Source organism: Camelina sativa, chromosome 17 (genome assembly GCF_030686135.1).
Source record: "Camelina sativa cultivar CO46 ecotype springtype chromosome 17, ASM3068613v1".
Classification (NCBI taxonomy): domain Eukaryota; kingdom Viridiplantae; phylum Streptophyta; class Magnoliopsida; order Brassicales; family Brassicaceae; genus Camelina; species Camelina sativa.
Window position 1 is genome coordinate 36,985,377 of NC_141896.1, and position 26,321 is coordinate 37,011,697.

At 36.1% G+C, this 26,321-nt stretch overlaps 4 protein-coding genes and 1 long non-coding RNA gene across 6 annotated transcripts; 3 read left to right on the plus strand and 2 right to left on the minus strand.

The window, feature by feature from the left end:
• Positions 1-658: 658 nt before the first annotated feature.
• On the minus strand, positions 659-3,264 carry LOC104758476 (exocyst complex component EXO70I-like). The gene has a single exon (XM_010481353.3). The coding sequence runs from the start codon at positions 2,795-2,797 to the stop codon at positions 824-826; it is 1,974 nt and encodes a 657-aa protein (XP_010479655.1). The 5' UTR covers positions 2,798-3,264; the 3' UTR covers positions 659-823.
• Positions 3,265-3,594: 330 nt separating this feature from the next.
• LOC104758477 (ATP synthase subunit epsilon, mitochondrial) lies at positions 3,595-4,903 on the plus strand. The gene is made up of 2 exons (XM_010481354.3): positions 3,595-3,859; positions 4,549-4,903. The coding sequence occupies exons 1-2, from the start codon at positions 3,676-3,678 to the stop codon at positions 4,575-4,577; spliced, it is 213 nt and encodes a 70-aa protein (XP_010479656.1). The 5' UTR covers positions 3,595-3,675; the 3' UTR covers positions 4,578-4,903.
• Positions 4,904-16,075: 11,172 nt separating this feature from the next.
• On the plus strand, positions 16,076-18,066 carry LOC104758482 (protein HEAT-INDUCED TAS1 TARGET 5-like). 2 transcript variants are annotated; one of them, XM_010481360.2, is made up of 4 exons: positions 16,076-16,723; positions 16,966-17,072; positions 17,200-17,573; positions 17,664-18,066. In XM_010481360.2, the coding sequence occupies exons 2-4, from the start codon at positions 16,982-16,984 to the stop codon at positions 17,913-17,915; spliced, it is 717 nt and encodes a 238-aa protein (XP_010479662.1). In that variant the 5' UTR covers positions 16,076-16,723; positions 16,966-16,981; the 3' UTR covers positions 17,916-18,066. The 2 variants fall into 2 exon arrangements, with proteins under 2 accessions (XP_010479662.1, XP_087351464.1); XM_087495338.1 differs by having other exon boundaries at positions 16,077-16,212.
• A 203-nt stretch (positions 18,067-18,269) lies between these two features.
• Positions 18,270-21,496, minus strand: LOC104758483 (4-coumarate--CoA ligase 1). The gene is made up of 4 exons (XM_010481361.2): positions 20,077-21,496; positions 19,137-19,549; positions 18,735-18,837; positions 18,270-18,637 (listed from the first exon to the last, which is right to left on the minus strand). Exons 1-4 carry the CDS (start codon positions 21,115-21,117, stop codon positions 18,524-18,526), a joined length of 1,671 nt encoding a protein of 556 aa, XP_010479663.1. The 5' UTR covers positions 21,118-21,496; the 3' UTR covers positions 18,270-18,523.
• Positions 21,497-23,927: 2,431 nt separating this feature from the next.
• Positions 23,928-24,731, plus strand: LOC147924809 (uncharacterized). Its single transcript, XR_015586802.1, has 2 exons — positions 23,928-24,158; positions 24,436-24,731. It is a non-coding gene; the product is annotated as an uncharacterized LOC147924809 (long non-coding RNA).
• The last annotated feature ends 1,590 nt before the right edge of the window (positions 24,732-26,321 follow it).

Consider the following 26,321-nt stretch of genomic DNA (forward strand, 5'->3'; position numbering starts at 1 on the left):
GTAGTACACAATATAAAAAAGCTCATTAATATGTTCTTGGAAACACTTTTCTCAAAAATTAAATACGTTAGCAATCGATAAAGACGAAAAAGTTTAGTGATTTGTGTTTAACTGTCATCGTTGTGTTGCTATGAAGATTCAAACTAGTACATAATGAAGAGTTCGTTGATACATATGATAAATACAGCAACATCAAAATTCAAAAGTAGTATAAATAAGGCAAATTTTGCCAAGCTACATAAATCATAAATATGATTCGAGCTTCAGGGTATTATGAACTAATTAGATCCATCCAACTACATTTCTCAAGTCCTTTGCATTCTGAATAAAATTTCAAACTCTTTTAAAGCCCACTCTATGAATAGACAACATGGCCCATATGTGGCCCATCTGCTTTCTGCTGCCTGCCACTCTATATGATTTCACGGTGATCTAGTCGTCGGTCGGAGCCGTCGTTGACTGCAACCAACACTATCCCTTTCCGCCGGAGATTTTTGAGGAAAAATCACGAACCTTTCCTCCGTTAGAACTCTGTTCGCCTATACCCACGACCAGGAACACTCTCGTCCGTTCTTGCCTCTCAACAAGGTTCGCTCTTTAGAAGTTGCAAATCTTTTTCTTGGTTGCAAATTCAAATGATCTAATTCGTTAGAACAGCTTGTGTAATTGTATCATTAGTCATTCACAATTCCACACTACAACAACCAATCTATTACCTTGTTGTTATGTCACATACACAAATACAAATACACAACTCTTTTAAGTTAAGCTAAGTTATACCAAGAAATGAGTGTAGTTTCGACCCCTGTCTTGTCTGAGTACATCATATAGCTTCTAATGTCGAGTGAGAATTCTGAGTAATCCCCAAATCCATCACTTTGTTCACAAAGTTAGAATACTGGTTTCTCTTCTCTGTTTCTTCTTCTCTCCTTTGAAACATTGTAGTCAGCTTCATCTCTAAACCCTTTGGAGTGTAATACAAATGCTTATTACTATCACTCGTAGGATCTTCTTCGGCTAGAAGCATTATGTAACTTTGTAGGTAGCTCTTGTATCTTGGCACAACCGTTCTTACCATTGCTTGACATATCTTCCATCTCAGCTTGTCATCCTCAACTACCCAATTTGATTGCTTTGTATATATCTCATCAAAACCTTTAGAAAAGTCTTGTAATGTTCGTTTGATAGACTCACGGGCTCGTTTTCTTTTCACAGCAGATGATGATGATGAAGAAGTGGTTTGAGCTTTGTTGGTGAGTAGAGACAAGAGGTTTCCCCAGCTTTCTTTGACATATAGTGCGGCGTAATAGTCTCTGTACTGCTCGTGTGCGTTTAGCCAAGACTCTCCCATCATTTCCCCGAGATGTGTCTCTCTCAAACCGCAGAAATGGGAGTGGTTGTTCATCATAAAGATGCAAGAAAGAGCGGTGTCTTTGTTTGAACTCGACCATGCGTCCAAGTTCAAAGCAATCTCTCTCAGTATGTTGTAGATGTGACCTGTGAGAATCTCTTCTTGATACTTTGCTTTTTTCCAACCCAAATCTATCTCGAGAATCTTCGACAGGATTGGCTTGTTGTTGCTCCCAAGTAGCTTGTTGCAATACTCAGTGACAACACTAACAAGCCTTGGGACACCGGCATCAAGCAGAGGACAGTTTGGTCTTTGTAGCTCCACCTGACAAGGTAACTCCCAGAAGATCTCGCAGACACCTTTAACGAGATTGCTAATAAGCTCCCGTGTAACTCTGCGTATCTCTGAGCATTGTTCCCCTTGAAACAGCTGGTTAAACTCTATCCTGATGTTGTCCATTGTAGAGAAACAATCTAAGAGCTTTAGCAGCTTTGGTGGATCTTTCTTGCATTTGCTGATTCTTGATCCAAATCTGAGAAGCGACAAGATTCCTGAATTTGAAGCTATTTTTCCAAAGCAACGCAAGGGAACATCTTCTCCAACATCTTCAAATACGTCATAGCAGAGCTTACTCTCAACCTCATAGATCTCTTTCACGGCTATCTCCATATGCAATCTCCATTGATCTATATCGCCTTCAATATCATGTACATTATCAGCTTCTGTGATTGTTCTCTCGAGATAATCAATCTCAAGCCGTTTCTGAATGACCTTTGTGCGGACTTTGATGTAAACAGGTACACATTTTCTCAACTGTGTGTGAGCATGTAATCTCTTGATGATGGCCTGCAAGTTTCTCAAGTTGTCTTCAGACAAGACCTGCTCCTCTTCCAAAATCCTCTTGAATTCTGTTCTGAGATTCTTCAGCGCTGTGTAAAGAATCCCTCCTTTGAGATAAGCACGAGGCTCGGTCATTTGCAGTTCCCGGAGAAGCTCAATGGAAGTCTTGAACCGTAAACCGCAAGGATGATCTTCAGGCATTCCCTTTTCTGTCAGGTACTCGATTGTCTCTTCGAGCCAATTAAGAGCAAGAACACAGCTACTGGAGAGAAGCTTCATTGCTTCTCCAAGACGTTTAACTTCTGAAACATAACCAAGGACTTCATCAGAGGACATGAGAGAGATCTCGAGTTCTTGAACCGAAGTAAAGACTCTCAAAACAGCGGATATAGGAGCAATGGTGTGACGGATGTGATCAGAGAAAGGAGAACATCGCCATTTCTCTACTTTAACATCAGCTTCCAAAGACGACAACTCGTGATTGATTTCTTCAAGCTTGGATCCGGTCTTGTTTAGAACCAAGGAAAAAGTTTCTGATTTCTCCATCTCACTCTTTAGTAAACTTCTCATTGCTTTAAGTCTCTCAAGCCTCTTTGCTTCAGCCATTGTTGTTTTGCTGCTTGCTTAACTCAGTAGAGGACATACGCTTCAACAACTATATATATTGGATTTGGTAACAGTCCTAAGAAGATATAAACCAAATTTCTTACCAAACCCACCAAAACAAGCAAATTACTACTAGTGCTTCTTCTGTAAACCAATACAACATTCAGAAATTGATCTTTGAGAAAAAGACAAAGATATGTTTTACATTTAAATTAATTAACGTAAAAGCAAAATCCAAAGTCTTGTTTTATTTGTTAGTCAGCTCAACCATCTTTATCTGAAACTAAACAGCTTCCATCTCTTTTCCCCCCCTTCAGTTTGATCATCTGACCATCTCTGTTTTGTATTTAATATTAACTTTGAAAAAAACTACAAAACGAAACAAAACAAACAATTGCAAGACACTTTACACGAAATTATCAAAGACAGATACACGAAACTCATTCTACCTGAAAATGAGAATAAGTTTCAGTAATTTCGTGGAGCCTCCCGGAAGATAATTTGTTTTTTTTAATCTTAATTCCTATGTTTATGTAACTTCACTTAAATTTCTATTGCCCAATTAAGAAATTAAAATAGCAAATCTGTGGTTTGGCTCAGTCTTCGCGTATACTCCAAGAAACAATGATAAAAAAACACAAATCAAAAAAAGTTCTGAGAGCTTTTCTCAGTAGATAAAAGTTGGATAGAAAGATTTGTTGTTTGTGAGTTACATAATGGGCCTATTCTTTGCTTTGACTAAGCCCAATGGGCCTAATATGTGTTAGGGGTTATTAGGGCACATAACAGAGATAACCAGTCTCTCTCTCTCATTACGCGAATTTCTCCATTTCTCAGAAACAGAAAGGAACGAAAGGAAGAGAGAGATCTGATCGGAGATGGCATCAACTGCGGCGGTTCCGTTCTGGAGAGCGGCTGGTATGACTTACATTACTTATTCAAACATCTGTGCGAATCTGGTGAGGAATTGTCTCAAGGAGCCACACAGAGCTGAATCACTAGCTCGCGAGAAGGTTCACTTCTCTCTCTCCAAATGGGCTGATGGAAAGGCTCAGAAACCTGGTGAGTTTTCTCGATTCCTTTTATTTTCTTTTGGATCTGTGATTTTTGGGGAGTAATTTGTTTTGGACTTTCGTAGATTGAGATATCTGATTTTTGTTGTAGATCCTTTTGGGAAAGCTATTGACTTTATGAGAAAATGTTTCATTTTAAGATAAGAAAGTTTTAGACTTGAGTAATCTCCATTGATTTTGCTTAACCTAACCTCTGGGTCTTGATTTGATCAATTTCAATACTGTTCTCATAAGTTGCTGTTATATCCACTTGTTTCAATTTAGAAGATTTGTGGATAAATAAAGTTTCAAAATTGACTAATCTCCATTGATTTTGCTTAACCATTCCTCTGGGTCTGGATTTGATCAATTTCAATACTATCCTTCCTCATAAGTTGATGTTATATATATCCAATTGTTGATTTCTCGATTAGTTAGCCTCAGAACTAGTAGGTTTTGTGAGGCATGAAGCAGATGAACCATGACTGTGTATTCATAGATGTCCCTTGTGTCAAAACCTTGTATGAAGATGATTTGGAATCTTGCATTTTGATGTCTTCTGTGTCTGTCTGTCTGTAGGCGATGATTTTGTTGTTTTTTAGATTGAGTCTATCTGAAAATGTATCAGCTTTCTACTTCTCTTGTTCACCCATTTTTATCTAACGTTTTTTTCACAATGGTTTTGTTGTTTCTTGACAGTTTTGCGCTCAGACGCACCTGCAGTTTGAGACTTTACATTTGATGAACAAGTTTGAGCTACTGATGTGCCTAAAGAAATGCAAGAAACTGTGTTACCAAAGCTTTTTTTCTTTTAAACTTCTTCTTTTTATTGTTAGCAATGGAGGTTGAGTGAGAGAGAGAGAGAGACTCATTCCAATCATAAATAATCAAAACACTGTGGGCTTGTGTGTTTCGTTTCTTGTTTTTCATCTATTCTCTTTTCAATTTTTTGTATGCAAAAAATAACCAAAAAGCATTTGAAGACTTGCTCTCATGGGTAAAAATAAACAATGTATATCTGATCGATTGCTATACAGAATTTTAATCTTCTATCCTCCTTTTCCATAAACCAATTTCTCAAAAACTTCTACTTATTCTTACTACCCTTTCTTTAATGAAAACTTCTAACAATTTTCAAGTTAAAATTGAACATCTAGTTGTATCATATATCCCAGTTGTACCTATAATCACCGAAAACAACATTTATTAAGGGTAATATTGTCTTTTTACCAATAAAAGGTTTTGAGAAATTGTTTTAGTGGATAGGGGATATGAGATTTTAGTCATTGCTACACAAGAGATGAGAATAGCATAAAACTCAGTACATTTGTCGAGAATCGGTACACTCTCATAGGTCGAGTGTTGAGATGTTTCTTACTTTATGAACTTTTTTATTCATTTGCTTTATTGGACAAAAAAAAAACGATTTACTTGAATAAAAACAAAACATATTAGTACAAAGAAAATTGAGAATATCTAATTTTAATAAATTTTGAAAATATTATTCAGGAAAAATATCTCATAGTAAATTGATGTAATTTTGGTATATAATTTCCAAAAAAAAAAAATGAGAAGTCAGTGTATGATGTAAATGGCTATCCAATTTGATGCTAATATACAAATATATTTCTCAAATAAAACAAAAATTCCCAAATATGTTTGATTTTATTTACTAACCAATAATGGAATATGATAATAGTTTTGAGTGTTTAATTTAAATTCCATTTCAATCTTGGTTTTTTTTTTTTTTGTTTGTAACAAAACGACAACTTGTTTTTTAAGTAGTAGTAGTATAAAAAAAAAACTCAACAAAGCCAGTGAACCACACAATATGATTTCAGTAACCTGCGAGTATTTATCACGCGCTCATACATATCGCGTAGGTACCTTTTTCTCGATTTTAACAATTTTTGCTTTTTTATTTTAACCATAAAAAATAAAAATAAAATTTAACGTTCCCTTTCATCACACAGTGTCCTCTCTCTTTCTCTCTCTCTCTCTCAATTTCTTATAATTTTTTCGACGAACCTTCATTTCTCATTTTTTTTCTCTGATTTGATCGCTTCGAAGAACGAATCAATTCAAGTCTGCCCCCCCTAACCCTAGAAGACGACAACGCACGAAGACGTAGACGAAGTCGAACTTGAACTTGAAGACGACGACGACGACTGATTCAAAGAACAGAAGAAGATCTTCTTTATATATGTATAACAACTTCAATCTTCAATCGAGCTTTGCAATTTTCAGATCGTGAAATCGAAGCTATGAAACCGATTCAATCGCCACCAGGAGTATCATCACCCGTTCCGGTTAAGAGCCGTCCTCGTCGCCGTCCTGATCTCACCTTACCGCTTCCTCAGCGCGATGTTTCCCTCGCCGTACCTCTCCCTCTCCCACCACCTACTTCTTCCGGTGGATCTGCTCCGTTTTCCGGTGGTTCTTCTGGTTCTGCGTCTGCGTCAGCGTCATCAGCTACGAGCTGTAACAGCTCGTTTTATTGTAACTGTTATACACCCATAGCCAGTTTTATTGTAACTGTTGTAAAAGGGTATACGGTATATACTTCGGTAAAGTTATAGAAAATCTAGGGAGGTTTCGGGAATTTCAAAACGTCTAGGACGATTACATAATATATCAGAAAATATGTGGTAAAAAATGTAAATTACCTAACGTCTGGGACAGTTTTATAATTACATACATTGCAATCAACCGGTTCTGAACTTGTTTAGCTTGCTGTGGTTTATTACTGTTACCTTGTTGTCCTAAACGACACCGCGGTAGCTGATTAGAACAACCTTGTTGATCACAAAGTAGGTCTAATAATAAAAAGAAAAGAGAAATTTGGGCCGGCTTAAGACGAAGCCCACTAATGATACGACGTCATATAAGGCACAACGGTCATCTCCAAATATGGAAAACGACAAGAAACAGAGAAGAGAGAGTGATGAATCATCAGGACTGTGAATCATGAATGCAAAAGCTTTGTACGGAGGAGGAGAAAAAGTTGCGATTTCGTAGCCCTTGATACGTTTGGTGACACGCCGTGATGACATCTGTCCTCTCCTCTCTTTAGGGTTTTGCCGAGTAACCCATTCTCTTGTGTGTATATATATATACTACATGTTCTGATTTTATAATATATCTCATACCTAATTAATTTATATTATTGTCATTTAATAAGAGATTTAGTACATATTTTATCCAATATAAAATGCATGTTGAAGTTCAAATTAATCATATAAGCTGTTTTACATTAATTTTATTATATAAAATTGCAGTTATCTTTCAATGTAATGTCTTTTATTTATAAGTTAAAACCCTAAGAAAAAAAATTGAAAAGGTAAGTATTTTGTTCAAGTTAATTAGTTTTTATTTGTATTTTTGGTCAAAGGCTAGTGATATTAGATTTAATTATAATTATATTTGAAATTTTATTGAAGATTATGTAATTTTTTTAAGTGTTGGATATTATAGTTGAATATACAATAAAATTGTTGTCTTAGAGTTTAAAATTTCATATAAATTTTTTACAAGATATATATAATTAGTTAAAAATAATAACTAAATTCTTTTACTAAACTAATTTATCTTAATCTTTTATTAATACTGGTATTAAAGTATCGCAGGTTATTTTCAAATATTGTAATGAAAATTTTGTGTGACAAATAATATTTATTGGAAGTTTAGAATTATAATATTGATTGATAGTTCAAATCCTTGATTTTGAAAACTACCATGGCAAATAGTTCACTTTAAGTACACAATTAAAAAGTTTTGCTTGTGAGTTAAATTTAATTTTTAGTATGATTAGTGAACTTTTTTTCTAAGCTGGAATTTGTTAATTTTGGTTATACAGAAGTTAAAGAGACGGAAGACAAGATTATCATATTTGATTTAGAGTTTAATGGTGAGACAATAGTAGAGTTTGGTGTTATTAGTGTTATCCTTCACCTGCCCCGAAATATGTTATTGATACTCGCTCTTATGTCGAACAAAAATTTGGGCCTAGATTTAATGACAGAAAGCTTAGCACTTTAGGGGCAGTGTCTAGGCGTTCAAGGATTGGTAAAGATCAAAGATCATTGTTCGTTTTTTTAATTTTTATATAAACTTAGTTATGAAATGATTTTGTTTGTTTGTTTGCAGGAGAAATTGATTAATGAAGAAATGAAAAAAGTGAACGAAGGATTACCAAGAAGAAGCAACAGAGGGTTACCCACCAGAGGTTTTTTTAGATAGAAGAGTATTTAGTTGGAGAGAGAGGGTTTTGGAATTGCTGAGTCTTTGGGTTTATATTTGCTGGGAATGAAACAGAACACCGAGACCAAAAACACAGGATCGACATAAAATAAAGAGATTGAAAAGAAGATGCAAAGTAAAATATGTCTATGCGAGCTTGGATAGTTTGTTTGGAAAATGTCTTGTCGTAAAAGTATCTCTTAATATTAAAGCTAAAAGCAGAGCACAAATGATTTAGATATCATATCTCTGAAAACATGTATTACACTTACACATAGCTTCTTCCGTTGCATAATCCGAGAATGATAAGGTCTACGAAACCATCATCAAGAGCTAGTAGTACTGCAACTGTTACGTTTTCTAGTAACCAACGGATTTGGACAGAGGTAACTAAATGCTCCTCATCGTTCACAAACCAGCTTCTTCAGGTGCTACTACTTCTGCAACGACTTGGACAGAGGATGGATGATGATGTTCCAATGTACAGAGACAGCCATCGGCTCAACGGATTTGGTTTCAAGTTTCAACATCGACCAACGCAGTAGTAATAGTTTCCTTTATGATGTTGCTGGATGATGATGTTCCAGAGACTGGAGAAGCAAACTTAGCCCCTTTGTTCCTGATGAAACAACATATCCTTGTGACACTTTGAACACATGTTCATTGTGGCAGCGCATCGACATCAAAGGAAAAGGTTCGATTGAACTCATTGATCAAAACGGAGAGCCAAGGATAATGACTGATGTTTACTTTATTCCTGGATTGAAAAGTAACATCATTAGCCTTGGACAAGCTACAGAAGCAGGCTGTGATGTTAGAATGAGGGGAGACAACCTAGCAATGCACGATCAAGATGGAAAGTTGCTCGTCAAAGCGATTAGATCAAAGAATCGACTTTATAAGGTGAATATGGGGATAAGAGACACAACATGTTTGTACTCAGCAACAACAAGCGACTCGAGCAGATGGCACACGAGGTTGGGACACATCAATCATGAAAACATGAGATCCATGGTGCAGAGAGAACTGGTTATAGGAGTTCAGCTTACTAATTTTGAGAAGACATTTTGTGGATCATGTTTACTGGGGAAGCAAGCAAGGCAAGTGTTCCCACAGTTCACTACCTATCGAGCAAAGAAAGTACTTGAATTGATACATGGTGACCTTTGTGGTCCCATAACACCAAGCACAATGGCTGAAAACAAATATGTTTTTGTGCTCATCGATGATTACTCGAGGTACATGTGGACGACTTTGATAAAAAAGAAGAGTGAAGCCCTTAACAAGTTCATGAGATTCAAGAGTCTAGTGGAGCAAGAAGCAGGAGAAAGAATTCAAGTGTTCCGAACATATAGAGGAGGTGAATTTGTTTCAAGGGAATTCAATGATTTTGTGACAAGTCTGGGATAAAACGGCACCTCACAGCTCCATATACTCCACAATAGAATGAAGTTGTCGAAAGACGTAACAGAACCTTGATGGAGATGACCCGGAGCATTCTCAAGCACATGCGTGTTCCAAATTATATGTGGGGTGAGGCAGTGAGGCACTCCACATATCTTTTAAACAGAGTTGCTACAAGGTCAATCAAGGACAAGACACCGTATGAGATGTTTCGAAACAGGAAGCCGAATATTCATCACCTAAGAGTGTTCGGTTGTATCGGATATGCGAAGGTTGAAGCTCCACACTTGAAGAAATTGGATGATAGATCAAGAGTATTGGTTCATCTTGGCACGGAGCCAGGATCCAAGGCATTTCGTCTATATGATCCACACACTAAGAAGATAGTAGTAAGTCGGGATGTCGTTTTTGATGAGGCAACAGGTTGGAATTGGAGTCGAAGTAATGTGGAGCAAGGAGAAGCTAAAGAGTTTAAAATAAGCTTTGAAGTCTTTGGAAATCATGGTATTTATGACACTGAGCCTCTTGCTGGGGAAGTGAGAACGGAGGAAGTTGTAACATCCGTGAACCGAAATCCCGGTTTAGGGATTGCATCGGTCGATGCAGTTGGTGCATCGGTCGATGCAGGTTCAATTATGTGCGTTTTGACTTAAGTCAAACGCTGCGTTTTGGACAAAAGGAAAAGGAAACCCTTAAGTCGTGTTTTGGTTTCATTCGAGGGTTTCAGCCGTTTTTGGAGAGCGAACGTGAGAGAAAAAGAGTTCTTGAGAGTTTGGAGTTTTCTTGGAGTTTTGGTGCGTTCCTGTAGAGATCTGTAGCTGGGATCGTTGTAGGAGCTTCCTAGAGGCTTGTTCTTGCTTGTTTCTTGTTCAGATTCGTCTTGGCACAGGTAAGTGCATGACCATGGCTGATCTAAGCTAGAGGAACCTTTAACTTGCTTGTTTGGTGTTGTTAGATGTGTTAGATCGTAGTTAAGGATGTTAGGAAGCTTTCTTGTGGCTTGGGAATGAGTTTCTGTGGTTGTAGGAACGAGATCCGGCGAGAAGCTTCGGGGAAATCACGGTGCTCGACGTTGCGTCGATCGATGCATTGCTTGCATCGGTCGATGCAAGTGCGAGGACGGCGCGATAAACTTTAGGGTTTTCGTGTTGCGTCGAGCATGCGTCGGTCGATGCAGACTGGGTATCGGTCGATGCAAGTGCAACTTGCATCGGTCGATGCAGCTTCTGCGTCGATCGATGCTTCCTCAGTTGGCATCGGTCGATGCATGTTGGCATCGGTCGATGCTGAGTCCTGGTTCGTTGATTTTTGTGTGTTGATTGTTGTGTGTGGTTATTGGTTACTCTATTACTTGTGTGTATAGCCCAGTAGATGGGAGGATTGCCTTACTGAGTGTTTGTAAAATACTCATGCATTGCAATATGTGTTTGTGGTGCAGGTAAAGGCAAAGTGTGATCGTGGAATCAAGGCGATGAGGAAGGGATGTTCTAGAGGCTTGAGTGATTGTGGTCTAGCTATGGTTAGGTTGCTAGATTAAGTCGATGGAACATTGTAGGATGTTAGTTGGTTATTCCTTTATTGGTTCATGCGTTATTGTTGATTGGATTATTGTTATTGATATTCCTTGGTTTAATGGAGATTATTGTTTTTGGTTATCCGCAGTTATTGATTGTTGATAGGATGTTAGTGGGTATGGGACCACTAGTATATTAAGGTATTAAAAAAAAAAAAAAAAAAAAACGGGAAGGGTTGTTTCAGAAGTAGCGAGAACAGAGGAAGCAGCGAGAACAGAGGAAGCAGAGAGAACAGAGGAGATGGTTCCACCCTTGCTTCCTATAACTACAGACTCATCTGATAGTGAAACAGGTGACAGTGGCAAGAATGGGAATGACAACGTCGTAGACGTGAATCAAGGACAGCAACGAGCACTTAGGAGGTCAACAAGAGCAACTACGAAACCTAAGTATCTCAACGATTATGTGTTATTGGTTGAAGCAGAAGGAGAACGCCTCTTAATGGCAATAAACGAAGAGCCGAGAGGGTTCTATGAGGCAAAAGAATCGGAGAAATGGATGCAGGCTTGTGAGGATGAGATTCACTCTATTACAAAGAATTCTACTTGGGATCTTGTTGACCTTCCACCTGCAGCAAAGCCAATAGGACTAAAGTGGGTTTTTAAGCTTAAGAGGAACTCAGATGGTAGCATAAACAAATACAAGGCTAGACTTGTTGCTAAAGGATATGTGCAGAGATATGGGATTGACTTCGAAGATGTGTTTGCTCCGGTGGCTCGAATTGAAACAATACGTCTTCTTATCAGTCTTGCCGCGTCAAACGGGTGGGAGATACATCACCTAGACGTTAAAACAGCATTTCTTCATGGGGAATTAAAGGAGACAGTTTATGTGACACAACCGGAAGGTTTTATTGTCAAAGGAAGTGAAGATAAAGTCTACAAACTTAATAAAGCATTATATGGTCTTAGGCAAGCTCCAAGAGCCTGGAATGAAAAACTAAATGAAGTTCTCAAGGAGTTAAGTTTCAGAAAGTGCTCCAAAGAACCATCGGTTTATCGGAAGAGGTTGAACCGTGATATTCTTCTTGTTGCAGTCTACGTCGATGATATGTTCGTTTCAGGAACAAGTATTAAGATCATAGAAGAGTTCAAGAAGGAGATGGCACTAAAGTTTGAGATGAGCGATTTGGGCAAGTTAACGTATTACCTTGGAATTGAAGTGCATCAGCACAAGGATGGAATAACATTGAGCCAGGAACGGTATGCGTTAAAAATATTGGAAGAAGCTGGACTCTCGAAGTGCAATTTGGTTCACACGCCAATGGAGGCTGGTTTGAAGTTGTCAAAGGCGACTGAGGAGAAAGACATTGACGCCACAAGCTATAGGAAAAACGTGGGATGTCTTCGTTACTTACTTCACACGAGGCCTGATTTATCCTTTTGTGTTGGAGTTCTGAGCCGCTACATGCAAAATCCAAAAGAGTCCCATGGAGCAGCAATGAAGCAGTGTTTGAGGTACTTGCGAGGAATCACCACACTCGGTTTAACATTCACAAGGTCGACTTCGGAGAGAACAAGTCTAATCGGTTATAGTGACTGTAGTCACAATGTAGACCCGGATGATGGTAAGAGCACAACAGGGCATGTGTTTTATCTCGGCAACAGTCTGATCTCTTGGTGCTCTCAGAAGCAAGGAACGGTGGCCTTATCATCTTGTGAGGCGGAGTTTATGGCGGCTACTGAAGCTGCTAGGCAAGCGATATGGCTTCAGAAGTTACTTAGTGAAATCACCGGGACACAAAGTGAGAAGGTGCTAATTCGAATAGATAATCAATCAGCAATTGCTCTCACTAAAAACCCGGTGTTCCATGGTCGGAGTAAACACATACACACGAGATATCACTTCATACGTGAGTGTGTAGAGAACGGACAAGTTGAGGTTGAGCATGTTCCCGGAGAAGAACAAAAGGCGGACATCTTGACAAAAGCCCTTGGAAGGATCAAGTACAAGGAAATGAGGGAGCTCATTGGTGTTAAAGATATTGGAGAAGAAGACTTCAAACTTAGAAGGGAGAATGTTGGAGTAAGTTTGAAGTAAGCTTGGAGATCAAGCTAACCAAAGAGAAATGGAAATTGGAGATTATATTTAGGAGATATCTAAATGTAATTGAATAAGAAGTTTTCCATTTAAGTTTAGGAAAATATACTTGAGAGTTTTATATATAACGAGATGCTAAGATGTAGCATAACCTAATAGATATAAGCTTTGAGAGAAAGAGAGGTTTGTTAGAGAGCTTAAGTTTTTTAGTTATTTTTCTTAAGCAATAAGAAAGTTATTCTTATAGTTTGTCTTTCAAATCTTTCTTAAATTCTATAAATCAAACCCAGAAAAAGATTTTAATAATAGATGAGAAGACGCGTGGATCATCATCGCATTGACAATAAAGTACCTTCTTCTCCCGCTCTTCCGTTTTTGCTAGAGGAGTGCTCTTCAGTTTCTCGATCTCCTTCATCATAATCTTCTCTACTTTGTCAATAGATTTGAGTAGCTTTTTCCCGGGTGTGATGAAGCCTGATTCGTCCTCAGATATCTCATTAGCTATCTCCACCAAAATCTTATGAACTTTTGCCGTTGACGGTGGGAAACGGCGCTTGATTCCCGTACCAGTACTCACCATCGCTCTCGATACTGGAGATTTGGAGATTCAACAAGTTTTTGTTTTCGAGTAGAAAGAAGAAGAAGAACTGAAGAAGACGAATCGAAAACCAAAGCCGAAGCCGGAGAGAATGAGAAAGGAAACGATTATATGAGTTACTTGTCTTAATTTCCTTAACCCTTTTCTATTTTTAAGCAAAAAGGTTATTTAAGCAGCCATTGTTAATTTGTGAAAATAGACCAGATTAACTCAAATTTGAAGAAAAATTGCTTGATTGACTCCCTCTAGGTCATTACTAGTATGACACAATATTTTGATTAAATTACCAAAAGCCCAAGATTACTTAACAAACAAAAAAATGAAATAAAATAAAAAAAATAAAATAAAAAAGGGAAAACAAAAGTCAATCCTCATACACACACGACTAAACCATTTTTACATTCAAAGGAAAAAAAAAAACATTGTTTGTCCCGTACTATATATTTCAAAAAACCCACAAGTTTTTTTTTCTTTTGAAAAAACGAAAAACCAACAAGTTATACTAGTGTTCAAAAATTTGATTTTAAAATATGATTAATGAAAAAAATAAAATGAATATAAATTATAAAAATATAATGTACAAAAATAATATTCAATTTCTTTTTATAAAAATATTATGTATAAAATGTGATGTACAAAAATATGATTCATATATGAGTTTAAAAATATTATTCAATATATGATTCATAAAAAATATAATTTATAAAAGTATGATTGAAAAAATATAATTTAAAAGAAATCTATTGTCACTATATTTACATTTTACATCTACTAAATCTGTTATCAAACACCAAATTTTTGGAAGCAAACAATAAAATTATCATAACCTAAACAAATCTGCCATAACATATGATATTCACATATGTCATTTTAGCAATTTAAAAAAAACCGTTGATAAATCTGTTATCAAACGATAAATTATTTGGTTAAATTAAAAAATCTGTCGTAACCTAAAACAAATCTGTTATCATTAGAAGTCAACCTAGTAATTATTTTTCTATAAAAATATATGTCATGTTACGCCAGATTTCTAATCCACCAACATCTTATGAATTTTCGCAAGTGAAGGTGGGCTACGGCGGCTCTTCATGATCGAGAGAGAGAGAGGAATATCACAGGTGAGATTATCAGTTTGAAAACAAAATCAGAGAGATTGAAGAATCGTATCGGTGAACCAAAAAAAAAAAAAAATAGAAGAAGAGACTCTTCTCGATGAGTGAAGAAGCATTATTTATAGAGATGCAAAATAAGTCTATTATTATTTCTGACGGTCACGATTTCATCCATCTTAATTTCAACGTTCCAGATTAAATAGTTCCTTAGTTAAACATCTTTGACTCCTTTCTTTCCTTTAGTCAAACAATATAATTTCCTTTTTTTTAATCATGGCGCATTTGAAGTGTGCTTGTATTGGACAAGACAATTTATTGATTCAAAGCAAACAAAACCTTTCAAGTTTTTCAAGTTATACTATTAACATTTTCTGATTAGAATTTTTAGCTCAGTTGGTAATTGTTCCCAATAATATGCATTAGGTCTCGAGTTCGATTCTCAATTAGCACTTCTTATTTATATTTTTGTTTTTTTTCTTTTGGTCAGTTTTATATTTGTTGGAGGCTTTTGTTTACCTATGACATTTTCTTATTCCATTTTTTCTTGAAAAAAACTATATGCAATTATATTTATTTTCAATTTATTCACATTTCTTTTATTACAAAGTAGACATATATGATATATCTTAATTTTTTTAAATATAAGTAATGAACTATTAAATAATATTATCTCTTTTGTAGTTAATTTATTATTTTTAGGTTTTAAATTTGTGTCATATGATAAGATAAATAGTTTTAAATATATTACAAATATTTATATTTTATAATGAATTATAAGTTTGTAATTGTATATTTCCTAATTAATTAATTAAGTATGTATCTAATTAAGCATAATCATAAACCAATTTAGACAATACTTTCAAAAAGTTTGGTTCATTTTTTGCACTTCATAGTTCATACTTCATACATTAGAATATATTCAAAAATGCAAAATATATACTTTAACATAACCAAAAAAACAAAGGAAAATAGAAACTTGGGCCGGTTAAAGATGAAGCCCAATTACAAAGCGACGTCGTCTGATGCACAACGGTCATCTCCAAATTTGGAAAACGACAAGAAACAGAGAAGAGAGAGTGATGAATCATCATCAGGAATGCAAAAGCTTTGTACGGAGGAGGAGAAAAAGTAGAGATTTCGTAGCCCTTGATACGTTTGGTGACACACGATGATGACACCTGTCCTCTCCTCTCTTTAGGGTTTTCCCGAGTAACCCCATTCTCTTGTGTATATATATTACTAAAATGTTCAGAATCCTCTAAGCTGGAATTTTCTTTTACTGTAGTTTTTTTCAGTCTTAGTTGAAGAAACTATCTTTGATCTGTTTCTTTTCATTGATAAAAATGTCTTCTTTTTGCCTATATCAGTGTGACTAGTGATCAATGGGCGGGTTTTAGTTACGTATTAGGGTTTGTTACAGTTTTTGCTTCTGCATTGCCTTTTTCAGTGTGATTATTTGAACAATGAGAAGCTTTCAGTTAGTTTTTTTTTAGCGTTTAGTAGCTAGTTTGGTCATTCTTTGGTAAAAGAACCTCTGTTTCAGTGTGATTAGTGAACCATGATGAGATTTTAGCTAGTTTGGTCATTCTTTGGTAGAAAAAAACTCTGTTTCAGTGTGATTAGTGAACAGTGATGAGATTTTAGCTAGGCCAGAGCGTTTAAACCTCTTTTAGCTTGGTCATTCTTTGGTAAATAAGCTATCACATTGGTTGGTTAGCCACAAACTCATCTTAAATTTGCATATGTTTCTCTTTTTGTCATTGATGATTGATGAAACTTTCTTCTTTTTGCTATTTCTTTGATAAAAAATCTCTTCTTTTTCAGTGTGAAAAGTGTTACCTCGTAGGGTATTGTTTAGCTTGCTTTGATATGTTTCCATTTTTGCTTGTGAACTACATGTTTGCAGGGTGAGTAGTGAACAGTGAAGAGCTTTTAGTTACGGATTTTGCTTGTGCATTGCCTTTTTCAGTCTGATTAGTGAACAACTGATGAGCTTTTAGTTTTGTTATTCTTCTCTAAATGCATTCTTTTTTACTTTGTTTCTTTCGTTGATGCCTCTAATTTGTGAAAATGTGTCCCCTTCTTAATGTTCTTACCATCTCCTGTTCATATTCATGATGTATTAACATTGAACCTTGCAAATTTTCAGGGTTAAGTAACTGCAGATGGCACTCCCACCCTATGATCCCAAGTTCACAATGGCATTCCAATTCGACGACGAGCCAGAGATTGAGATTGAGACTGACCATGAGCACGGTAAACTCTTTTCTTTCTTTTTGGTTTCTCTGCTTTTGAAACAAATTTTGATCTAAGAATCCCTTGTAAGATGGAAATACATTTAACAGTTCTTGATCTATTTCCATTTGTGTTTTTGTCTTTGCAGATGAGTCTGCTTCTGCTGCTATCGTAGCTGCTGAACTGATCAGCTCTGCACGGCTTGCACTTAAGCTGGATACTGTCCATACTGAGTACTCAGCTCAGTATTTGGTGGACAATGCTCCTAGCTCACACAGGCGCAAGCTCACTGTCAAAGGCTGCCTTGAGTATGCGTTAAAGAAAGGCATACCGAAAGCAGAAGATTGGCCACAGTTGGGATCTGTGTCAAAGCCTTCATCATCGTACAAACCTCCTCTCGTTTCCATGAAAGGACAAGTCATTGAGCCTAAGAATATGGATCAAGTACGTGACTTGTTGGTGCATCAACCCGTGGGAGCAAAACTGCATGTGTTCAGTCCACACGTTGAACTTCAACAAGACGTAAGTTTCTCTGTTACACTTTAAATTCATTTGATGAAAAACATTTGATCTAATGATAGTTAGTTGTTCATTTGTTTTGTTGTGTGGTAGGGAATTTACTGTGGTTCGTCAGGTGAACCAGCAACCTATGTTGGGCTTAGAGATGGGATCGTTCTTAAAGTTGAGAAGATCTATGGAAAGTCCATCGCAACAGTGAAGATATGGTACAAGCAGAAGTTCATATTTCTGAAAGTGGCTTTGAGCAGAATGTTTTTTCACAACGGTCGTGGCCCAGGGCAGCCGGACATAGGGCCAACGGTTCTGCTTGTTGACTTTTGTGTCCCACGCCTATCCATCGATTAAGCATCATCTGTTATCTTAATAAGTATCTAGGATACAATGTGCTACTAGTGGAAGGATATGTTTCTGGAGACTTTTTTTAATATGTAATGTAAGACCCTTAAGAAGTTGATCTCTACTTTCTAAAGACATATTTTGGATGATCGATTTGTTATTTGAGTTTCCGCTTCTTATCTTATTAGATACCTTGAATTATGAATCTGTGGGTTTATGTTCGCTGAAAAGGAAACAGAACAGGTGATATCAAAGTCTTATGCTTCGATAAGTTGTTTCGAAAATGTCTTGTGTCAAAGTACTCCTTGTTATTGAAACTAAAAGCAGAGCACATATAATTCAGAGATCTCTGAAAGCCATGTATTGCATATACCATCCGAGTAATTTTATTATATGAAAAAAGAAAGTCTGGTAGCTGTTTTCTCCAGCACAAGTTACATGAAACCAAAAAAGAAACCACCTTCATCACAAAGGCTCATTACAAGAAATCAAGCAAGACCACCATCAACAACAACAACAAAAGACAATGAAAATCATCTTTGGTTGGGTCAAACAGTTGTATGTATATACACATTTTGAAATCATCTTTCAAGTTTTGGTCTTAAAGCATCGATCGATCACAACCCATTTGCTAATTTTGCCCTCAGATCTTTCCTCAATATCTTTCCTGATGGTGCTTTAGGAATGGACTCACTGAAGAATACTTTGTTGATTCTCTTGTAAAACACAACCTGTTACATAAACAAATTCTCATTATTTGTCATTTCTCATGCAATAATTAATAAAAAAATCAAGAACTTGCATTATACGTAATTCAATTGTTATTACCTGTTTCGACACAAATTGTTTGACGTCATCTTCTGATAACTCTGAATCCTTTGATTTCACCACAAACGCAACCGGAACTTCACCAGCAGCTTCTTCTTTCATTCTGTTAAATCACACAAAAGAATATTAAAAACGTGTAAGCAGAGATCGAAATGGCGTCTACATTTACATAATGTTCGATTTAAAGGTGTTAGTTCAACAACATATTTTGACGTTACATTTTGGAAATTAGTAACTAAAGTTTTTGGATTAGCTAGTGATATAGGCTAGACTTTAAATCGTTGAACTAACAACATGATTTGGTGAACAATGTAATTGGTTTAACAACATATTTTGGCGATTAGTGCAAATTTTGGATTATACTAATCGAAATACTAAAAGTTAAAATATATATGAACTTACGCGACAACGGCAACATCGGTGATGTCAGGATGACTAATGAGCAAAGCCTCTAGCTCAGCTGGAGCCACTTGAAAACCTTTGTACTTGATAAGCTCTTTCAATCGATCAACGATGAAAAGCTCGTCATCATCGTCGATCAATCCAATATCTCCGGTGTGAAGCCAACCGTCTTTATCAATGGTCTCTGCTGTAGCCGCAGGGTTGTTGAGGTATCCTTTCATGATCTGGTGACCACGGATACATATCTCGCCTGGTTGGTTCCTCGAAAGAGAATCTCCGGTGTCTGGATCGACGAGTTTCATCTCGGCGTTTCTTACAACCGTACCACAAGCTCCTGATTTCACTGGAAACGGCTCTTTTGCGAATCCTAATGACATTGCTAGCACTGGACCTGCTTCTGTCATTCCGTATCCCTGATCATAATAAACATTTCCAAAATCAGATATTTTGTTTTCACATTTTAGTTTTGACGATCAACATACAATGTGTAATTCTGATTAGCCAAAATACAAGTCAGTAGATTATTCATACAATTTTTCACTGTAATAGGTAAAGGATAATGCGGTTTTAAATCAAAAATAACATTTTATTGTGTGTTATTATTCTCTAGATAACATTACTCTTCTATTATTAAATAGCAGGATGTTCTTATTAATAAAAGAAGATTTTATCTAGAAAATATAGTACACAATTAGTTTCTTTTCACTAAAAATAATATACATAATTAATGAAAAATTCATAGTTATTTACTTATTTACCTAATTTGTTTTTCCTAAAAACATAGTTATCAACCAAATTTGTTTTTAATGTATTTATACATTTTTTGTGAGATTCCATTCCAAATATTAATTGGGATTTTATAATTTAATATTATTTCGTATTTTCGAAAAAAACAAATGGATAACAAAAAAATAATAATAAGTGAGACACATGTACACACCTGACCGAGCTTGGCGTTAGGAAACTTGGCACTAACGGCATCTTCAAGCTCTTTACCAAGCGGTGCAGCACCTGATTTCACCACTCTTATCGAACTCAGATCATACTTCTCCGTCTCCGGCGACTTAGCAATCGCCAACACAATCGGCGGAACCATCGGAGCCACCGTGACTTTACACCTCTGAATCAGCTCCAAAAGCAGATGAATCTCAAACTTGGGCATTATCAGAATCGCCGCACCAACCCTAAGCCCACACAACATGATCGAGTTCAAAGCGTAGATATGAAACATGGGCAAAACACAGAGTATGACGTCGTCGCTGTGGAAATAAAGATTCGGGTTCTCGCCGTCGACTTGCTGAGCAACGCTCGTCACCAGTCCCTTGTGAGTCAGCATCACTCCTTTGGGTAGCCCCGTCGTGCCGGAGGAGTAAGGAAGCGCCACCACGTCGTCCGGCGAAATCTCAACAGAGTCGATGACGTCTGATGACTCGGTCGTCTCTTGAGTCAACTCGGTGAACCGGAGGCAGCCTTCGGGGATCGGGACGGATTCGTTGTCGTCGATGCAGACGATGACAACACCGTCGTCGTTTTGGAGGGGTTTGACTTTGTCGACGTAGCGAGACTCGGTGACGATGAGTTTGGTGTTGGATGCTTTGGCCTGTTTGGCGATCTCCGCCGGGGTGAAGAAAGGGTTGGCGGCGGTGGCGGTCGCGCCGCGGAAAGAGGCGGCGAGGAAAGAGAGGACGAACTCGGGGCAGTTAGGGAGGAGGATCATGACGACGTCGTTTTGGTTAACGCCGAGTTTGTGAAAACCGGCGGCGATCCGACGGGAGATGACGTGGACGTCGGAGTAAGTGTATACGTGGCCGGTCGGTCCGTTGATGAGGCAAGGCTTGGAGGCGAACTGGGAGAGGTTCTGGAAGATGTAGTCGTGGAGAGAGAGGTGGTTTGGGATGTAAATATCAGGTAGCTTTGATCGGAATATGACGTCACCGTTGTTGCTCTGTTTCTTCTCCATCACTTCTTGTTGTGGCGCCATTGTATTAAAATGAGGTTTTGTTTTTGTTTGAAGCTTTAGAGATTATAAAAAAAGGAAAAGAGTTTTGTGTGTGAATATTTTAGGCTTTGGCCTGAAGGAGACTTGAGTTGTGTCGGAGGAGTTCATATAGAGAACACAATCGGAGTAAACAAACGGTGGGGTTGGTGAAAATGTTAGTTTTGTAGTTTATTGATTATTATGAGGGTAATTTTGTCATTTCGTAGAGTATGGGTTCTTAATTTTTTCACGTCGCGTTTGGTAAGCTGCCATTTTTTTTTCTTCTTTTATTTTGTTGAAAATCACATATAAACGCATAAAAGTGTAGTGATAAATTATTATTGTAGCCGAATTAATGAAAAAAATCACTGGATTTTCAATTTTTATTTTATTTTTTCCTTTATTGAAATGTTATTTTAAAAACATTTTTATGTTATGTAATCTGTATGATAAATGTTTATATTATAATTTAGGATTTTGTTTTTTCTTTTCAAAAACATACAATGGAAAAACTATAACCTATAGATAAATGTATGAAATTAGATGATATCGTAAATTCTTAATATTTTGTAGAATGAGACGTCAAGGAATAAAAACGTGTTATTTGCTAAAAACAAACAAAAATTCTATGATAATTGGAAGTTACATAAAAATATTTTTGTTTTTCTAGATTTGTCATTGTCATATAACCACATATAATCAACCTTTCACATGGCTGAAAACTGGCAATTCATTATGTGCATATATAGTATATATACTAAAGAAAAAATAAAAGTAAATCCATTGTGTATTGTCCAAAAAAAACAAAAAAAAAAAACCAAAATTATAACAGATAAGCAAAAAAAAAGTCCATGATCTTTAGGAAAAAGGCATAGCCAAAAGTTATAGTATATAGATATTTGCCATTTATGGGGTAATATGAACTTTAATAATGTCAACATTTGTTGATTTGGTCTATTTTGGTTCCATATTTATAGAAGACATATATATTTACCAAACTACCAACCACACTGTTTGGCCGTCAACAACATACATGAAAAAACTAAAACCATTAGTTCGAATTTGGAGATCGATCAGTCAAACACAATTTTGGATGTGTAATGAAACTTATGGGTTAAAAAACGGAAAGGTTGAGAAATACGAGGGTGGGACTTTGGAAATAAAGGAAATGGGTTTGGTGAAACAGAGGAGTGGGTTGGTGAAGATAGTGAGAGATTTTTTGATTGGGCTTTCGGGTGGAAGTGTGGGCCCATGTTGACGACGATATAACCTAAGCAGTTTAGTCCATGTAAATTGGAATTTTTATTTTAATTATTTTTTGACGACAAATATTATAAATCTTCTTCACCAACCCCACCTCATTTACATCATAATTTCCTGTATATCATCTAATCGAAAAAAACATTAATACATATCTCTCCAAAATCAATGGACACAATAGCTTTCACCAAACTCAATCCTCTCTTATTGACATTTCCTTTGTGTTGATTTGTTTGTGAATGAGTTTTTGTGAAAGCGATGTTAAAACTTTTATGAATGCAAGAATGGTTAGTACATACTACTATACATAGTCTCCTATATAGACAAATTTTATGGATAGTGACAAATGGCGACATGGTTCAATTATTTTCGACATGAATCATTTATTGCGTAACAGTTCGATAAACTTTTAAATGATCACGTAAATGCTACTGCTATCTATGAAGAACAAATGCTACAGTATGCATAATCATGGATAAATAGTCATGTACTCTGACCGGTTTATACAAAGTGTTGTTCTGATGGCAACGCAAGTAACAGTATATATCACACATGGAAGCAAAAGGAATATGTATATATACTTTACAACCACCTAACTACCTTATCTCACCACTCTCAAGTTCATTAATCGTGAGATCCGCAACACATTCTCTAAGTATTTTGTAAACTTGATGCAATTTTGGGATGAAATTATATATCTCAATAGTGTGACTTCTATACTATTATTGCCCTGTGTCTTATTTTATTTTTTTTGGCAGGGTCTCAAAATTTGTAGATTTTTTCAAAATGTCTCAAAAGTTTCGTTTTGACATTTTTAAAACAAATTAGAATTCGATACTGGAATTATATAATAACCCTACAAAACAAGTTGACTCTTGGTGTTATTTTGTTAATAAGTATAATTTCGTAATTTAGTTCCAATAAGTATAGGTTGTGCGCGCACACTATATTTGGAGACTCGATGATGAGATAGTATAGTGCAGAAACGATGCATATATTGTCAAAGAATAGTTTGGAAATATGAACGAATAGTCTTTTCTTTCTTTTGGACAGAACAAAGAATAGACTGCTATACAGTATTCCATATATAGATCAAAGATATGAAAATTTCTTAGACAAAGCTATGATAAAAACCAATCGTAAGAATTATTTACATAGTACAAGACTATTTTATGTAAAAACGGTCGATTTAATCAAGCAAATGGCAAGAACCGAGACGCATGCAAGCAAATGGCAAGAACCGAGACGCATGCTTAAGTTGGGTTCGGTAAGATACGCTTCAAGCTTGTGTGTGATGTCTTTTTTTTTCTTACTTTGGATTCAATCAAGCAAATGACCGTTTTAGTATATTTTAAATAAATATGTTGAATATTGTGTAAGATTTCGTAATTTCCTTTCGAAAAATGTTTCTTACAAAAACATAAGATTGGAGTATGTCTCTCTCTCTCCACTTGCGTCTGTCTCCAAAGCCTATTGTTGGTGAAGGGCAGAATCGTCAATTCAATTGTCTACACTTTACACCAAAAAAAAGTTGTTGGTTGATTGATTTCCACAGCTTTGCAAAAAAGTTCCGACTTTTTCAGTTTTCATCATAGTATACCTTTTGAAGTCTTCTCATAATTTTTATATGTGTGTTTGCATTGTTTAGTTTCATTACTTGTAAAAATGAGTTTTTTGCTCTTATGAATCATGCCATTGTTCTAATCAGAGAATATGGACGAAAGCAAAGAGAAATTAACATGACGATATCAATTGAGACTGCACCAGAATTTTTCATTAGACAGGTGATATTTTTCAATCTTGAATCTTGATATTCAATAGGAAATTTTTTGCGTCATAAATGTAAAACATGTTATCTTCTCAATTCTCATTGATTAACAAAATTCAGTGCACTCTTCGTGATATATGCAAAGAGCCATTAGGCACCTAATCATATAACTTACGATCAACGAACTATGGTCAGGCGGACCACCACTAATAAGACCAGTTAAAGTAAACTAAGAATCATAGTTCAAAAGTATAAATACTGATCTCTTTTCAGCTTTGTTATCTCTTTGACAGTCCTTACAAATGTACTCTCTACAACTAAGCTGTTACAAGTGGATGGATGGACATGGACTAGAGGGCGAAAGATCTATGTTTGTGTGTTCTGTGTTAATACGTACAAGAGCGAAAACTCTAGAAGCCCTCTGCAAATATGAGTTAATGATGTTTCTGTGTAAATCCACAAGCTATACAATAAAGTCTATAGTGAGAAATTTAGGAAAACGTGTCTTTGCAGTAGTATCACACTTGTATTCTCAAGAACACTTAGCTCGCAGAGGTTAAGTAAAGATTCATGCCGGATCTGTTAGTAATGTAGCATCAATCTCAATAGCTGGTAAAGTGAGACATATATAGAAGAAGATGTTATATAAGCTAATTTAGTGGTCATACTCGCTTGATTACACCATCGTGTTTCTCGGGATGTGACTTCATGGTGACATGGTCGGTCGTCCATGTTCTTACTCGGCCGTTGTCGTTCCGAGCTAGAGTTCACAATTTGTGATGAGCTATCAAAGTAGAGAGCCTAGAAGAAGAGTGTGAATTGTTTCTCTCTTGACCGAAAATAAAAAGGTCTTTTTTTTACATCACTTCTGAAATTTTCCAAAAAACCCATTTAATTTTGATATATTTTAAGAAATCGACTAATTAAAAATTTAATAGTTATTTTTAAATTGAAAACAATTTATAGAGTCCAGACTCCAGAGTACATAGACAAGATATAAATCTCACTTTTGGTTTTAGCATTAGTAAGTAGTGTTTAATTTAATTGTCTATAAATCATACATTTAACGTGTGTGAAAATAATACCGATGCCATTAAAATAAGAGAAATACCCTAAATTAGCATTATTCTAGGTTTTTCTTTTAAAATTAGCACACACACTTAATTTTTCCGAAAGTAGCATTTTTATTATATTAATATTTTTAAAAATTAATTATTAAATTATAACAAAAAAGGATACAATTATAATCACGAGAATTTTACCACTTTGATTTCGGTGAAGTTTATCTCAGATCTTCAATTCCAATCCCAAATCTTCTTCGTCTTCAACAATTGATATTAACCAGATTCTACAGAAGACTAATCCACCGTCACCATCGTTTCAGCCCCGCGAATCCCCATCTCCACAGCCACGAAAACGGACTCAGCGACGATGAGCCTCACCGCTACAGTGAGACGGCACGGACCACCAAACAGTCTGGTGTCTTTGTATCTCCCAACTATAATCAGATGCTGCAACGAAATTGCATATCTTGGAATACTATAATCAAAGGTTTCAGTGAGAGTGATGAAGACAGAGTTGTAATCACGATCACATTGTTATGTGAGATAATGAGTGATGAGTTTATTGAACCGAATCGGTTCATGTTTCTGTCTGGGCTTAAGGCTTGTGCGAAAACAGGTAAGGTTCAATAGGTAAGCAGATTCATGGGTTGGCTTGAAGCTTCGATTGAGCTGTGATGAATTTGTGATAAGTAATCTTGTTAGGATGTATGTGATTTTGTGGTTTGATGAAAGATGCTTGTGTGTTGTTTTATAAGAACGTTATAAAAAATGATATGGTGGTGATAGTTAATAGAAGAAAGAGAGACGTGAAGTTGTTTTATGGAATGTTATGATTGATGGTTATATGAGACTTGGTGATTGTAAATTTGCAATGCAAGGATGTTGGTTTCAGATATTGAGGAAGACCCTCATAAAATCCAAAGTTTGCTATATCTATTTATTTATCTTTTGTCCCAATGTATCACAAATTACTCCATTAATAAGGGGAAATAGATCAAAGACCCACCAATGTACTAAGTTTAGGAAGGCATTCCAAATTTTCAAGAAGTCCTTGCTAAAATTGATTTTGAATTTTTACTCTTTGACTTGATACTTTTTTTGTGATATGCTTGGAA

Coding starts and splice junctions, on each gene's coding strand:
- LOC104758476 (XM_010481353.3), bottom strand. CDS start 2,797: ATGGCTGAAGCAAAGAGGCTTGAGAGACTTAAAGCAATGAGAAGTTTA.
- LOC104758477 (XM_010481354.3), top strand. CDS start 3,676: ATGGCATCAACTGCGGCGGTTCCGTTCTGGAGAGCGGCTGGTATGACT. Junction 3,860..4,548: donor TGGAAAGGCTCAGAAACCTG/GTGAGTTTTCTC, acceptor GTTTCTTGACAG/TTTTGCGCTCAGACGCACCT.
- LOC104758482 (XM_010481360.2), top strand. CDS start 16,982: ATGGCACTCCCACCCTATGATCCCAAGTTCACAATGGCATTCCAATTC. Junction 17,073..17,199: donor TGAGACTGACCATGAGCACG/GTAAACTCTTTT, acceptor TTGTCTTTGCAG/ATGAGTCTGCTTCTGCTGCT. Junction 17,574..17,663: donor ACGTTGAACTTCAACAAGAC/GTAAGTTTCTCT, acceptor GTTGTGTGGTAG/GGAATTTACTGTGGTTCGTC.
- LOC104758483 (XM_010481361.2), bottom strand. CDS start 21,117: ATGGCGCCACAACAAGAAGTGATGGAGAAGAAACAGAGCAACAACGGT. Junction 18,838..19,136: donor ACCGATGTTGCCGTTGTCGC/GTAAGTTCATAT, acceptor GTGATTTAACAG/AATGAAAGAAGAAGCTGCTG. Junction 18,638..18,734: donor AACAATTTGTGTCGAAACAG/GTAATAACAATT, acceptor TTTATGTAACAG/GTTGTGTTTTACAAGAGAAT.